The sequence below is a fragment of the Mastomys coucha genome, unplaced genomic scaffold, assembly GCF_008632895.1.
Source record: "Mastomys coucha isolate ucsf_1 unplaced genomic scaffold, UCSF_Mcou_1 pScaffold21, whole genome shotgun sequence".
In the NCBI taxonomy this organism is placed as follows: Eukaryota; Metazoa; Chordata; class Mammalia; order Rodentia; family Muridae; genus Mastomys; species Mastomys coucha.
This window is the reverse complement of record NW_022196904.1, coordinates 33,009,765-33,025,637: the sequence shown is the minus strand read 5'-3', so window position 1 is coordinate 33,025,637 and position 15,873 is coordinate 33,009,765. Positions and strand designations below refer to the sequence as shown.

The following is a 15,873-nucleotide window of genomic DNA, read 5'->3' as shown; positions in this document are numbered from 1 at the left end:
CCAAGCTGTCTCTGTGATCTTGTGATTCTGGGATTCTGTGATCCTAGGCTTGTTAGAACTTCTGGGAGTGGAGCTTCCTCTGGGTGTTTTGGGACTAGCTGTGGAGTTTGTGCCCAAGGTCTGCTCAGGGCACCAGCCTGCCCAGACAGACCGGAAGCAACCGGAGGCACTTGGCTCGGAGTTCCTGTGTGCCAGCTCCTGCTGGTCCCAGTTCCTCCCAGTGTTGGGACAGATGTTTCCTCTTCCTCAACCCTGATCTTGGGCATGTTATAGCGCCTGGGAGTGGAGCCTCCTCTAGGTGTTGTGTCGGTAGCTACTCTTGATTTGGGGGTTTAGATGTTATGAATTGAAATTTTACCTTGGTGGATTTTTTAAATTAATTTATAGCCTCTCTCTCCCTCCCTCCCTCCCTCCCTCCCTCCCTCTCTCTCTCTCTCCCTTCCCCCCCCTCTCTTTTGAGACAGCGTTTCTCTGTATAGCCCTGGCTGTCCTGGAACTCACTCTGTAGACCAGACTGGTCTCGAACTCAGAAATCCATCTGCCTCTACCTCCCAAGTCCTGGAATTAAAGGCGTGTGCCACCAGGGCCCAGCATCATTTATCTCTTTTTATTAATTTTGGCTTGAAGTGTATTTTTAGATACTGAAATGGCTATACCAGATTGTTTCTTAGGTCTCTTTCCTTAGAATATCTTTTTCCAACATTTTTCCTTGATGTAATGTGAGTGTTGAACTGCTTTTTTTTTTTTTATTTTTTTTAATGCAGTAGGAAGGATGCATGTTGTTTTAACATCCACTCTGTTAGCCTGTGTCTTTGTTTTGGGGAGAACTGAGGCCAATGATATTGAGAAATATCAATGAACAGTGATTACTAATTATTGTATTTCGTTATTGTTGTTGTAGGTGGCGGTGTGTGTTTGTGTGTGTGTGTGTGTGTGTACTTTTGGTTTTACTGATAACGTTTGTGTTTTCCTGTGTGTAGCTAGCGTCCAAGTGTTGGATATTTTCCTTCTCTCACCTTCTGTAGGGCTGTGTTTGTAGATATATATGATTTCAACATCTTATTCTTTTTTCATTTATGGTGATTGAGATTTTCTAGGTTTAGGAACTGGGCTGGCTTCTATAGTTTCCTAGAATCTGTGACCATGCCTTTTGGGCTTTACAGTCTTTCTGAAGAAAACAGGTGTAATTCTAGAAGACAGGGATTACTTGGATTTTTTCCCATTTCAGTTTTTAATATTCTGTTATATATGTTTAGTGTTTTAACTGTTGCATGGCAAGGGGACTTTCTTCTGTGGTCCAATCTATTTGGTATTATGCATACTTTTTGACATCTCCTATAGTTTCAAATGTATTTTTTATAGTTTTGTTGAAAATATTTTTGAGACACTTGTGCTGGTATCTTCTCTCTATTCCTGTTATTCATAGTCTTTGTCTTCTTATAGTACCCGCAAGTTCCTGGATATTTTGTGCTAGGACATCTTTGTATATAATATTCTTTGACCAACATATCCATTTCTTCAATTGTATCTTAAATATATGACACTCTATCTTCCATTTCCATTCCGTGGGTAAACCTTGCTTTTGTCGTTCTTCTTTACAGTCCTAAATTGTTCATGTTCTGGATATACTTAGTCTGTGTTTTCTTTATTGCTTCTATTTCCAGTTTAACATCTTGAACTGTTTTACTTGTTTTCTTCAACTGTTTTTTCTTGGTTTTATTTAAATGATCTATTGGTTTCCTCCAATTATTTATTTGTCTTTTCCTGGCTATCTTTAGTGGATTTGTTGATTTTCTCAAATTGTTTGTGTTTTCCTGGATTTCTTTAAGGGATGTATTCATTGCCTCTTTAAGGAACTGTATCACCTTCATATATTTGTTTTCAGGTCTTGTGCTTTCAGCTATGTTGGAATATTCAGGAGCTGTTGTGATAGGATACCTTGGCTCTGTTGCTGACATGTTTCCCTGGGTGTTAATGATTATCTACCTATGGTGCTCTCCAGGCATCTGGGATTGTGGTGATTATAGGTCTAGGTTCTGATTTCTGGTTTCTTCTTGTTTGAATGGAAGTTTTATTCCTAGGTTTCTGTTTTCCTCCTGTATTTTAGTATGTTGGCTGAATGCTGCCTATTTTGTTTGTTTTTTGTTTTGTTTTGTTTTGTTTTTTGAGACAGGGTTTCTCTGTGTAGCCCTGGCTATCCTGGAACTCACTCTGTAGACCAGGCTGGCCTTGAACTCAGAAATCTGCCTGTTTATGCCTCCCAAGTGCTGGGATTAAAGGCGGGCGCCACCACCGCCTGGCGAATGCTGCCTATTTTACGGGCCCGCTTGCTTGGTGTGTTCAAGTGGGAATGCTTGTTGGTGTTGGAGGCTTGATGAAGAGGAGGCCAGTGAGATATGATCTTGGCTATCCTTAGGATGCATAGAGGAAGGGAGTGGTGAAGTCACCTGTTCTCTTCTATTCCAGTGCTAAGGACAACTGTGAAGATTGGATCTGAGGTAATTGATAGCATTGGTAGATCTGTGGAGAGGCTACCTGGTGTTCTGGAAAGCCTGGTATGTGGTTGCACAGAAATGAAGTAGGATAGGAAGGGAAAATAGGGATGATGTGTATTATCTACAGAAGGCATAAACAGGGGGAGAAGATGCTTCCCCTGTTATTCTGTTCTAGTGCTAAGGGAGACTGTAAGAATATACTCACTGGTAAATAATAGTGAGTTAAGTCTTTGTACAGACTGCCTAGTCTTCTGGTAGGCATGGCCTGTGGTTAAGCCGGGGGTGTCTGACTATAGTTTGTAGCTAGGACACAAGATCACATCAGGGTTCTCTAGAGGCAAAGAACTTATGGAATGTCTCTCTGTATTGAGGGAATTTATTATGATGATGTACAGTTTGTAGTCCAAATACCCCAACAATGGTCATCTGTGAATAGGATGTTCAGTGATCTAGTAGTTGCCCAGTACCTCATAGGCTACTTTTTCAGCTTGTTTTCCGTAGAAGTAGATTCCAACAAATGTGGTGGCAAGTAAGTATAAGCAGGTGAAGAAGAGCAAATCTTCCTTCTTCCAGTGTCTTTATGTAGGCCTCCATCAGAAGGTCTGGCCCAAATTAAAGGTGTGTACCCACCACACCTGAATCTGTGACTTGTTTTGTCCCAGGCTGTCCTTAAACCCAGAGATCTCCTTGTCTTAGTCTCTTTGGATTAAAGACATGTAGTACATTGCATGGGCCTATGATTTTCATGCCCACTATGACTCAAAATCTCTATGCCAAGTTCCAGGTCAGAAACTTGTGTCTACCAGCCTCAAGGTCTGGATCACAGGTAATCCCCCCAATTCTAGATAGTAGTTCATTCCAAATATAGTTAAGTTGACAATAGGAAAAGCCATTCTAGGATGGGAAGGTGGGATTGTCTGTTGTGTGTCCCTGAGGCATGGGCAGCAGCACTAGGGCTAGCCATGGAGTATTGGGTCCCAGGCAATAGAGAATGGGAAAGATCTGGAGGTATCCTACTTTGTCCCCTTCCCAACTTTTTATAAAATATTTATTTATTATTATACATAAGTACACTGCAGCTGTCTTTTGACATGCCCGAACAGGGCTTCAGATCTCATTATGGATGGTTGTGAGCCACCATGTGGTTGCTGGTATTTGAACTCAGGACCTTCAGAAGAACAGTCAGTGCTCTTATCCGCTGAGCCATCTTGACAGCCCAACCAAACTTCTTTATTCATTTAGGTTTTTTATTATTGACCTGCGATACATTTTTTGTTTATGGGATTAAAAAGTACTATGTGTACTGGCCAGGTCACTCAATAAATATTCTTCTTGGAGTGGACCTGAGTTCAGATACGAACTCTCAAGTGAGGAGGCTCATAAACACCTGCTATACCAAATACAAAGTGCCTGACAACATGTTCTCTGGTTTGTTACCTGTACACACATGGAAAACATTCTCTCTCATACACAAAAATATATACATAAAAATGAGGATAGACTTGTTTTCAAAAGAGCAAAACAAGCTTTTTAGCTGGATAATCTGTTATGTTTCATTTAGTTTTTAAAAGTGTGCATCTCCTCGGTCTTCGTGCAGACTTACATCCAATCATCATCCATCATATGAAACAAAATGGCTTTTATGTGATCCTAACAAAACCCTTTTTCTTTATTATCAGAGAGTGAAATACTTCTAGTAGTTGTATTAGTCAGGGTTCTCTAGAGTCACAGAACTTATGGTAGTCTCTATATAGTAATGGAATTTGTTGATGACTTCCCAACAATGGTCAGCAGCAACTGTGAATGGAAGTCTAAGGATCTAGCAGTTGCTCAGTCCCACAAGGCAAGTACGCGAAGCAGAGAGAGAGCCTTCCTTCTTCCAATGTCCTTATATAGGTCTTCAGCAAAAGATGTGGCCCAGATTAAAGATGTGTGCCACCACACCCTTAGTCCCAGATGACCTTGAACTCGGATGTCTTCCTGTCTTAGTCTTCTGGGATTCATAGTCACTATGCCTCAAGATCTCCATGCCAAGATTCAGGTCGGAAACTTATATCTCTCAGGCTCCAGATTAGGGCCACGGGTGAGCCTTCCAATTCTAGATTGTAGTTCATTCCAGATATAGTCAAATTGACAACCAGGAATAGCCACTACAGTAATCAAAACTATTTTGTCCAGTTTTGAAACATTAGAACGCTTTAAGGAGATCTCTCCAATCAGAATAACCCTCTCCCACAATACATTATCTATTATTGGCAAAGAGAAGAACCAGAATGCATGGGGTAAGTGCTGGCCAGTTATTTCTTTGATTTTGACTATAATCCTGTGGGTTTTTGTTTGTTTGTTTGTTTAAGACTATTGTATGTATAGGCCTTTTTTTTAAAATTAGATGTTTCCTTTATTTACAATATCTCCTTTCCCAGGTTCCCCTCCAAAAAAAGAAAAGAAAAGAAAAAAAAACAAACAATTCCCTGTTCCCAACCCCCCATCCCCCTGCTTGCCATCCTACCCCCTCCTGCTTTCTGGCCCTGACATTCCCCTATACTGGTGAATAGAACCTTCACAGGGCCAAGGTCCTCTCCTCTCATTGATGACCAAGTTGGTCATCCTCTGCTATACACATACTGCTGGAGCCATGAGTCCCCCCCATGTGTACTCTTTGGTTGGAGTTTTAGTCCCTGGGAGCTCTGAGAGTACTAGTTAGTTCATATTGTTGTTCATGCTAAGGGGCTGCAAACCCTTCAGCTCCTTGGGTTCTTTCTCTAGTTCCTTCATTGGGGACCCTGTACTCAGTCCAATAGATGGCTGTGAGCCTCTACTTCTGTATTAGTCAGGTACTGTCAGAGCCTCTCAGGAGACAGCTATCTCAGGCTCCTGTCATCCATCCAGCACTTGTTGGCACCCACAATAGTGTCTAGATTTGATGATTGAATATAGGAAGGATTCCTAGGTGGAACACTCTCTGAATTGTCCTTCCTTTAGTCTCTGCTCCATAGTTAGTCTCTACAACTCCTTCCATGGGTATTTTGTTTTTCCTTTTAAGAAATAATGAAGTATCCACACTTTGGACTTCCTTCTTCTTGAGTTTCTTGTGGTTTGTGGTTTGTACTTTGTGTATTCCAATCTTCTGGGCTAATATCCACTTATCAGAGAGTGCATACCATGTGTGTTCTTTTGTGACTGGGTTACCCCACTCAGGATGATATTCTCTAGGTCCATCCATTTCCCCAAGAATTTCATAAATTCATTGTTTTTAATAGCTGAGTAGTACTCCATTGTGTAGATGTACCACATTTTCTGTATCCATTCCTCTGTTGAGGGACATCTGGGTTGTTTCCAGTGCATGTGGTAAGTGCTGGCCAGTTATTTCTTTGATTTTGACTATAATCCCGTGGGGCTTTTTTGTTTGTTTGTTTAAAAGACTATTGTATGTATAGGCCTTTCTTCTTGTCTCCTTTTACCATCTATGTTATGTTATTTTACTAACTACAGTTTAATCATATTGTTGTTTCTCTAAAAAATGATAGAATTTTACCTATTTTTGTACTTTGAAAATTTGCAATATTATGTTATTAGTCCCTTGGGGGTTTTCTTGGTTTGAGAACTTCTATAGAGCAAGTTTTAGTTTATTCTTATTGATTCTAAAGGCTTTATTTTCCTCATTTCTTGGCACATCTGTTTTCATGTTATATCAATCTTCAATGTTTCAGTTTTTGCTATTTAAGTCATTGATATGCTCTACACATTGGTTTGGTTTTTTTTTTTTTAATTTTTATTACATACTGTTGTTTCTTTGTCCTTATTAGCTTCAATTCTCAACATTTCATCTGAGGGAACCTCAATTGAAGGTATATCCCCATCAGAATGACTGCTTGGTATGTTTGTGAGCTTGTGGTTTATTGTTGATGGATGTGGAAAGGCTCCTCCGCTGAGGGTGGAAATATCCCTAAGTAACTGGTCTGGGTTATATACATACCTGAGCATGAGACAGTGACCAATCCAGAGAGAAAGCCAGATAATGTTTCCCCATGTTTTTCATTCATTCTTTTTGTAGCTTGGGTTTCTGTGTTAAGCCCCAATGTGATGAACTGTGAATGACAGAATCAGCCAAATAAACCCATTCATTACAAGAGATGCTTTTGGTTAGAGGTTTATCACAGCAACAGAGATACAAATTAGGACAAAAAATGTAGCTCAAAAGTTATTTTGGGGGGCTGGAGAGATGACTCAGCGGGTAAGAGCACCAACTGCTCTTCCAAAGGTCCTGAGTTCAAATCCCAGCAACCACATGGTGGCTTACAACCATCTGTAATGAGATCTGATGCCCTCTTCTGGGGTATCTGAAGACAACTACAGTGTACTTACATAAAATAAATAAATTAATTTTTTTTTAAAAAAAATATTTTTGTTGCTAAACAGAACCTATGAATTTGTCTTTTTGATGAATGTTGAAGATATTAGGACTTTCAGTAGCCAAAGTTGTACATAGAGCTTACTTGGACATTTTGTGTGTGACATGGATAATTGTAGTGTTGTTAATAATGAAGATAGAGGGGACTGGTGAGATGGCTCAGTGGGTAAGAGCACCGACTGCTCTTCAGAAGGTCATGAGTTCAAATCCCAGCAACCACATGGTGGCTCACAACCACCCGTAATGAATTCTGATGCCTTCTTCTGGTGCGTCTGAAGACAGCTACAGTGTACTTACATATAATAAATAAATAAATCTAAAAAAAAATAATGAAGATAGAGGAATTTGAAGTCAAAGGATTTCAGTGAATAATAGACTCCATGAAAAATTAAGCTAGTAGTCATTTTTATGATATTTTGGCTTGAAATCTTTCTTTTTCTGCCCATTCTCTGAGGAACTAAATAAAGCAGAAATAAAAAAAAATGGGCTGATTTCTTAGATTGAGTATTGATTCTGGTGGGTGGTTATTATGAGTGGCTCATCCACAACTAGAGTTGAATAAAAGCAACTGGTGAGAAAAATAAAAACAAAGTCTGTGGTTCATAGAGAAAAACAACACTAGGTAGTTTGGATGGCAATCTAGTGTTGAAACAGGGAGGAGTTTTCAAGGAGGTTATAACCATTAAATAGAAGGCCCTTGCTCTTTACTGAAAGCCTAAGCCAGTTCACATTCCTCCTGTTAAGACTTCAATTAATGTAATGAATACTCAAAGTGATTCAGAGTCCCAGGAAGCAACTTTATAGAAAACCTGTTGCAACTGTGGTCCAAGCATAGCATGGTCCGTCACAACTTAGAAGCCAAACTTAGCAGAATCATATATGTTGTATTTGTTCTGGAAACAAAAGAGATGAAAAAGGTAATGTCATGAATTCTTAGTGTGTGGTTTTAGTTGCTCACTTATTTCAGCCAATTTTTGACAGAATCAGAGCTGCGCCGAGGAGACTGTAAGAGTTCCCAGCATGAAACTGTGAAGTTGAAGCCTGAGTTGCGTTTTGAGACCACAAGATGTTGATCTATCTAAGTGATGACACATCTGCCATGGGCAGCTGTGTGTAAGAAGTGGAAGTAACCAAAGAGAAAGATTTGAGAAGTTGAAGGAGTAGGGCCATCTAAGAAGTCCTTTGAACCTGAAGCTGCATGAATCTGAGACAGAACTGTAGGATCTGGTGTGTGTCTTGCTGGGGTTCTGTCTTGCTTTGGTTCAATATTCTCTTACTATGTACCCATTCCTTTCTATTGGAATGGGAATAGGTGTTCTGTGCCACTGTATGTTGGAAAGATATAAATCGTTTTCTGATTTTACAAGATGTGTCAGTCAAGAGACTGCCTTGCATGTCAAATGATACATTGGACATTTGAACAGGGTACAAGTTGATGGAGAATATGGGAATCACTAAAGTTAGACTATAAGCATTTTCATCAAGGGATGACCATGAGCTTATAGTGACCAGAGCCAGAATGCAGTCAGTTGAGTGAAAAATCCCCCCGTCTGGGATGATGTCTTTGAACACTTGTCTGTCTTCAATGACTTTTTGTGGGGAGCCTGTCTAGAAGAAATTCCTCTTTGAGGATAGGATTTGAGTGTCTATAGCTCTAACCCATTTCCTATTCTCTGTGTCTACTATTTTGTGGTTGAAATTGATTATTTGTCTTCTTTCCCCTGCTGTCATGGTGTCACCATTATAGACTCTATCTCTAAATCAAATATAATAGTATAGAAGCAATTTCTACTCAGTTCTACCCCATTTTGCTCTCCTAATGTTTTTATAGTTTTAATTTTGTTGGTTTTGTTTTTGAAGACAGGGTTTCTCTGTGAAACCCTGGATGTCCTATAACTAGGTATGTAGACTAGAATGGACCTAAATTTAGAGATCCACCTATCTGTATCTTTTGGGCTGGGATTATATATGGGTCAGTATGCCTGACTTTATTTTTTTATGTGCCTGGAATGTATGCTTTTGCATGGGATAAGCATGTGTTGTTGTTCTGTACCCACATCTTTTGTTTGTTTGTTTTTTTGAGACAGGGTTTCTCTGTATAGGTCTGGCTGACCTGGAACTCAGAAATCTGCCTGCCTCTGCCTCCCAAGTGCTGGGATTAAAAGCATGCGCCACCACTGCCCGGCCCTGTACCCACATCTTGAATAATGAAATTTGCCAGGGAGTATTATTCTAATTCCCAGGATGACACATATTGATGACATTAATACTGCCTGATTCTTCTGATTCATGTGATTTTAAGAGTGAGACATTCTTCCTATGTTGTCTTTGTTTTGAAATTTTTGAATGATTATGAATGCATATGCACCTCTGTGTGCTTGGTTCTCACAATAGTCAAAATATAGCCTTGGAACCCCAAAACATGGATAATTAATAGTTCTGAGCTTCTACTGTAAGTACTAGCAGTTGAGTCCTTATATCTACAACCAGGAAAAGCTATTAAGCACTGAGCTGTCTCTCCTACACTATGTTGCTTATTTATGATCAACATTTACATTGCTAATGTTTTCATTTCTTCATTATAACTTTAAACATCTATTGTCTTTAAGTTAAGGTCTTATTAATTTTACTGTTTAAACTGGGGAATTTCAGGTTCCTGGAAGATGAAGAAGCACTACAATGAATGTTTTTAATTCTTTGTAGGGAGTTCAGTGAAAACCTCTGAGGTTCTTTCTATCTTTTGATTTTTTTTTATTTTTTGTTTTTGTTGTTGTTGTTGGTGGTGGTGGTGGTGCTGTTGGGTGCTTTTGTTTGTATTGTGGTGGATTTTTGTTTTTTTGATTGATTTTTGCAACAGAGACAGGGCCATAATAGGTACTGCTGGTTTTCCTGGAAGTTGTTTAGTAGACCAGGTTAGCACCCAAGTCAATGAGATACACCTGCCTCTACTTGGAGAGTGTTGCAATTAAAGGCATGAACAAATAAACACAGCTTGCTCATAGTTTTTTGTAGTTTGTAACTGTTTATACTGATTTCTCAGTGGTATTAATCTGTTTTTCTCTCTGTGTCTGTCTGAATATCTGTCTCTATCTTTGACTCAATCTATCTGTTAATTGGCATTTCTTTTGCTAGGCTGTATGCTATTCAAAGGGCACAGCATTGTCAGGTGTACCTCATAATTTAGTTTTCTTCTAAATTGATTTCATGATTATAGCAGGATTTCTGTCATTGGCTAAATGGAAATCATCATAATTATATGAATATATTGTCAGTGAAGTATTCATTACAGTGTTATCTCTATCATGCTTCCTTTTGTAAACATGTATGGGATATTTTAGGATGCATTGACCTGTGATGATGTGCATATACACTTCACTCGGGAGGAGTGGTCCTTGCTGGATCCATCTCAGAAGAGACTTTACAAAGATGTGATGCTGGAAACCTACAGGAACCTCATTGCTATAGGTAAACCTGAATATTCGTTTGCGTTTTAGAATAAGGTGAGGGAACAACTGCTTTCTTAGTTATTGATGCTCTTCTGTCATCTTGAGTGAAAATGAGGAAGAATGAGGGTAATAAAGCAGGCATGGTTCTAAGGTTCATTGAAAATAATGGCTTATAGACTAATTTCCAACAATATTTATTTTCTGGTCCTATATTTCAGGCTACTATGGGGAAGAACATAATATTGAAGAGCATCATCAAAGTACTAGAAGATATGGAAGGTAATATTTGTGAAACCTGATTCAAATGTGCTTCTGAAGTAAATTGGGTGTGTTCTCAAAGATTTAAAGATCAGCTGCAGTTTAAATATTCACCACTTTAGGTTGTTTGTTGACTATTAAATTCTCACAAAGCCAAATTCCTCAATGCCAGGCAGATGATATGTTCTTGCAAAGCATTCCTCTATCACACTATTTCTTAAAAGATATAACTATTTGAATCATATGACCACTAGAGCTACACTGTACAACTGCTATTCCTTGTACTTTCATACCACTTGGATACTGCAAAGTGTATACACACTGAATAGGTGATGTGTGTGTGTGTGTGTGTGTGTGTGTGTGTGTGTGTGTGTATCCAAAACATTCTAAAAAGCAAATAGTCCATAGTAAAGCTGCTGTTACTCATATACTTGTCTTAAATTTGCTAAATTAAGTGAGAGGGGAAGTTTATGAGAGTTAAAAGTGTTGTTGTGGAGAGACCTTAGTCCCTACCCTACACTTCATATCTATGGGGAACACAATGTAAAGCTATGAATGCAAGGTGGAAAGAAACCCTTTATTTGTTACTCTTTGAATAGGTATATCATATGTCTTACTGGATACAACCATATAAGCAAAGGGATTTTCAAAGAAGCAGAGTATCTCTCTTTCATAGAACTATTAGATGGTATATGGTAGTCCCCACTTTGAGGAGACTTTCTGAATATGATACAAGTTTGTTATCACTTAGTTTTTCAACTTCATTTGGAATACAACCACAAATATATACTGTGTAATATTGCTATGAGCATCAGGAATGTAGAAATTCTGTTTGTCTTTCACTTTTCAGATATAGTATGACTCATGGTGTAAGAAAATTTATGAACATAATTAGAGTGGTAAATCTGTTAATTCATGCAGTTTTCTTTAAATATCTGAAAAGCTTCATGTAGAAAAAGTCTAGTATAAACATGAGCCATGTAATAAATGCCCTAACCATCACAGGCATCTCTAATGATGCATAATATCCCACAACGAAGGGGAAACAAACAGATAAAAAAGATTCATCAGTGTAATGAATGTGATAAAACTTTTACATGTTCCAATTACCATTGCAGGCATGAAAGAAGTCATGCTGGAGAGAAACCCTGTGAATATACACAATGTGATAAAGCTTTTACATATCACACTCATCTTCAAATGCATGAAAGAATTCAAACTCAAGAGAAATTCTCTGAAGGCTTTCAACATAGTGAAGCCCTTGCATGTCATAGTAGTCTCCAAATATATAAGAAAACAGATACTAGAGAAAAACCCTACAAATGTAATCAATGTGATAAAGCCTTTTTAAAACCCAGTTATCTTCGACTACATGAAAGAACACATACTGAAGAGAAACCCTATGAATGTAATCAATGTGATAAAGCCTTTGCACATCACTCTACTTTGAGTTTCCATAAAAGAACGCATACTGGAGAGAAACCCTACAAATGTAATCAATGTGATAAAGCCTATTCACAACCAAATACTCTCCGAATACATAAAATAACACATACTGGAGAGAAACCTTATAAATGTAATCAGTGTGGTAAATCATTTGTATCTCAAAGTCATCTTCAAACTCATGAAAGAATTCATACTGGAGAGAAACCTTACAAATGTAATCAATGTGATAAAGCCTTTTCACGACCTAGATATCTTCAAAGACATGAAAGAGCACATACTGGGAAGAAACCCTATGAATGTAATCAATGTGGTAAAGCCTTTGTATATCACTCAACTTTGCATTTGCATAAAAGAACACACACTGGAGAGAAACCATATGAATGTAATCAATGTGGTAAAGCCTTTGCACAAAACAGTCATCTTCAAATACATAAAGTAATACATACTGGAGAGAAACTCTACAAATGTAATCAGTGTGATAAAGCATTTTCACAACGGAGTCATCTCCAAATACATAAAAGAACACATACTGGAGAGAAACCTTACAAATGTAATCAATGTGATAAAGCCTATGCACAACACAATAGTCTCATAATACATACAAGGACACATACTGGAGAGAAACCCTATGAATGTAAGCAGTGTGGTAAAGCCTTAGCACATTACAGTACTCTCCAATATCATAAAAAGATTCATAGTGAAGAAACCCTATGAATGTACTCACTGTGGTGAAGTCTTTGACAATTACAGCAGTCTCCAGAAACATTAAAGAAGTCATCTGGGAAAGGAACCCTTTGAAGGTCTTTAGCAGGATAAGGTCTTTGCACATTTCTGTAATCTTCCTCATCATGAAAATATTCATCCTTTAGAGAAACCATATGAACGAAGAAATGTGGTAAAGCTTTTGCGCATCACAGTTATCTCAATGTAGAATGGAACAGATATTAGAGAGAAATCGTACAAGTTGATAGAAGTGATAAAGCCATTTCACAACGCAGTATCCCTGAATACATTAAAGAAAATGTAATGGTGAGAAACACTAGGAATGTAATCAATGCGGTAAACTCATTGCATAACATGGTCATCTTTGAATAAAAGAACACGTACTAGACAGAAACCTTGCAAATGTAAGCAATGTGATAAAGACATGAGACCATTCATTCTGGAGAGAAACACTATGAAGGGATTCCATATGGTGAAGTCTTTGCATGGCACAGTAGTCTCCAGATATACAAAAAAAATAATAATAATGCTGGAGAGAAACCCTACAAATATAATTGACATGATAAACCATTTTTACAACACACTTATCCTTGAATACACCAAAGAACACATACGAATAGAAAACCTAAAAATGTAAGCAATGTGGTAATGACTTTTCATATTAAGGTGATTTCAACTATGTAAAAGAATATATACCTAGCAAAACCCTCCAAATGCAGTCAGTGTGATGAAGCCTTTTAATGTCATAGTCATCTTCAAAGACATGCAAAGAATCCTTCTGGAGAGAAACTTCATAAATGTCTTAAATATCGAAAGCCTTTAGATGTTTCTGCCTCCTTCATGAATCATAAAAGTATTCATACAGGAGTAAAACAGTTATCACCAAATGCAGAAAACATACTGGAGAGAAACCTTATAAATAGACTCACTCTGGTAAAGCCTTTGCATATCAAAGTCATCTGACAATGTATAAAAGAAGACATGCTGGAGAGAAAACCCAGAAGTGTAAGCAATGTGATAAAGCCTTTTCACATCAGCGTCATTTTCAAAGGCATGAAAAAAAAAACATACTGGAGAGAAACCTTATAAATATATTTAATATTGTGAAGCCTTTGCACATTTCTGTAATCATCACAACAGTATTTTTACTGGAGAGAAACCCTGAGAATGCAAGTAATGTTGCAAATCATTTTATCACCAAATGCAGAGAAGTACACATATTGTAGAGAAACCTTGTGAATGGACTCACTGCGTTAAAGCCTTGGCACATCACAGTAGTCTCTGAATACGTACAAGAACAGATTCTGGAGAGAAAACCTAAAGTTGTAATCAATATAATAAAACAATGACAGTGGTCTTTGAATATATAAAAGAATACATACTGGAGAGAAAACCTGTGAATGTTTGAGGATGTAAAAGAATACATAGTAAGGGAATCTAACTATAAATGATTTGGTAAGGTCATTATGCTCAACTACACAGGATTATGCTGGAGAGAAATAATCTGACAAGTGTCAATCCTCTATTCAAGCACAATGTTCCTTTTTATTTTAAATATAAGAACTGCAAACTCATCTGGACAAAAGCACTATGGATTTAAGTGATAAGCTAATAACCCTGTTAAATTTCATACTTCTCTTTAATTACACAAAAAGCTCACCCAGTTATAAAACTTTATGAGTGTGTATTAATATCTTTTCTGTTGCTGTGATAATACACAATGTCTAAGATGACCTATAACACAGTTTACTTTGGCTTATGGTTCCAAACCATCAAAGTATAATTATATCAATTGTCAGACAGCAGCTAAAGGAGAAAGTTCAGAGTTCACACCTTCAGCCTACAGCATGTAGCAAGGAGTAGGAACTTGAAATGGCATGTGGATGTAAACTCTGAAGCGCACCCCTAGTGAAATAATTCTCCCACCTCGGAAGCCTTTTCTAAATCTCCCCAAGTGATATGAACAGCTTAGAAGGATTGATTTCTCTTGACTGCAAACATACATTCTTATTTGCTCTTATGTAAATTAAACCAGATAAGGAAAAACTGTAGATAAGTCTTTAGATGCCCCAACACTGTTATTTTATAGCATGAATGCTTACACAAGATATACATTCACAAGTAAAATTTTATGTGTTTAATGATTTGCTTAATTTTAATTATGTTGTGTCACTGAATTTTTATATGGCTTTGTGCATGTCCTTGCTGGTTCTGAAGAATCCCTTTGGTTGTCTTGGAGTAGGAATTTGGATGTCATAAAAATCTTGACCCTTGGTCCTAGAAATAAACTTGTCTTAAATATTTGACCATGCTGCTAGCCCTGTAAATATTTGTAACCATTTATCTTTTATGTTGACACCTGGTAATAAGGAAAACATTCATACCCAAGAAAAATCCTATTCCTACAAACAATTTGGTAAAGATTTTGACATCACATTCCATCACCAGAAAAATTGTAGCTGTACCTCTTTTTCATAATAGCCGTGAAGCAAGTAAATAATTCACCATGTTTACACAAGTCTCATGGTTCATATAGCCACATGTGGCTTATATTTTTACTGTTTTGGAGTTGGTGTTGAAGTGTGCTGTATGTGTGACAAATCTCTTTATTAAAGCTTATTTGGTGGTCCTTACACTGCTTCTGTGGCTACAGGTTTTTTGGGTTGTGCTTTTACTTGGTGGCAGTTGTCTTTTGGTTTCAGCGTATATAATATAATGTCTATTGTTTATTTAACAAGGAAGAATTTGGAGGATGGAGAAAGGACAAGGAAGATAGAAAGTGATGTAACATTTTAATCGAAGTGTAAAAAAACAAAAACAAATTAAAGAGCTGCCATAAAGATAGGATACTAGGTAATAGCACTAGTTGTTATAGAGGACACAATTTATATTCACAGAAATGACCTGGTAGCTAAACATCTCCTGTAACAACAGTCACAAGAGATCTGATAGACTTTGTAGATATTGTGTAGAGACACATGGAAAAAAACACCCATATTCATAAAATAACAGCTTAAAACATAGAATTCTCTACAGTGTTATACTACTCCTGAATCCTGTAGTCAACTGTCCGTTGCAGTCACACACACACACA

The 15,873-nt window shown here is 37.6% G+C and overlaps 2 protein-coding genes across 2 annotated transcripts in view; one reads left to right on the top strand and one right to left on the bottom strand.

Annotated features, from left to right (window-relative positions):
• The window catches only part of LOC116102082 (zinc finger protein 345-like), a 332,287-nt gene that overhangs the window by 46,839 nt on the left and 269,575 nt on the right, over positions 1-15,873 (bottom strand). The window lies entirely within an intron of this gene.
• LOC116102081 (zinc finger protein 120-like) lies at positions 10,338-12,770 on the top strand. The gene is made up of 4 exons (XM_031386273.1): positions 10,338-10,371; positions 10,571-10,631; positions 11,729-11,877; positions 11,953-12,770. Exons 1-4 carry the CDS (start codon positions 10,338-10,340, stop codon positions 12,768-12,770), a joined length of 1,062 nt encoding a protein of 353 aa, XP_031242133.1.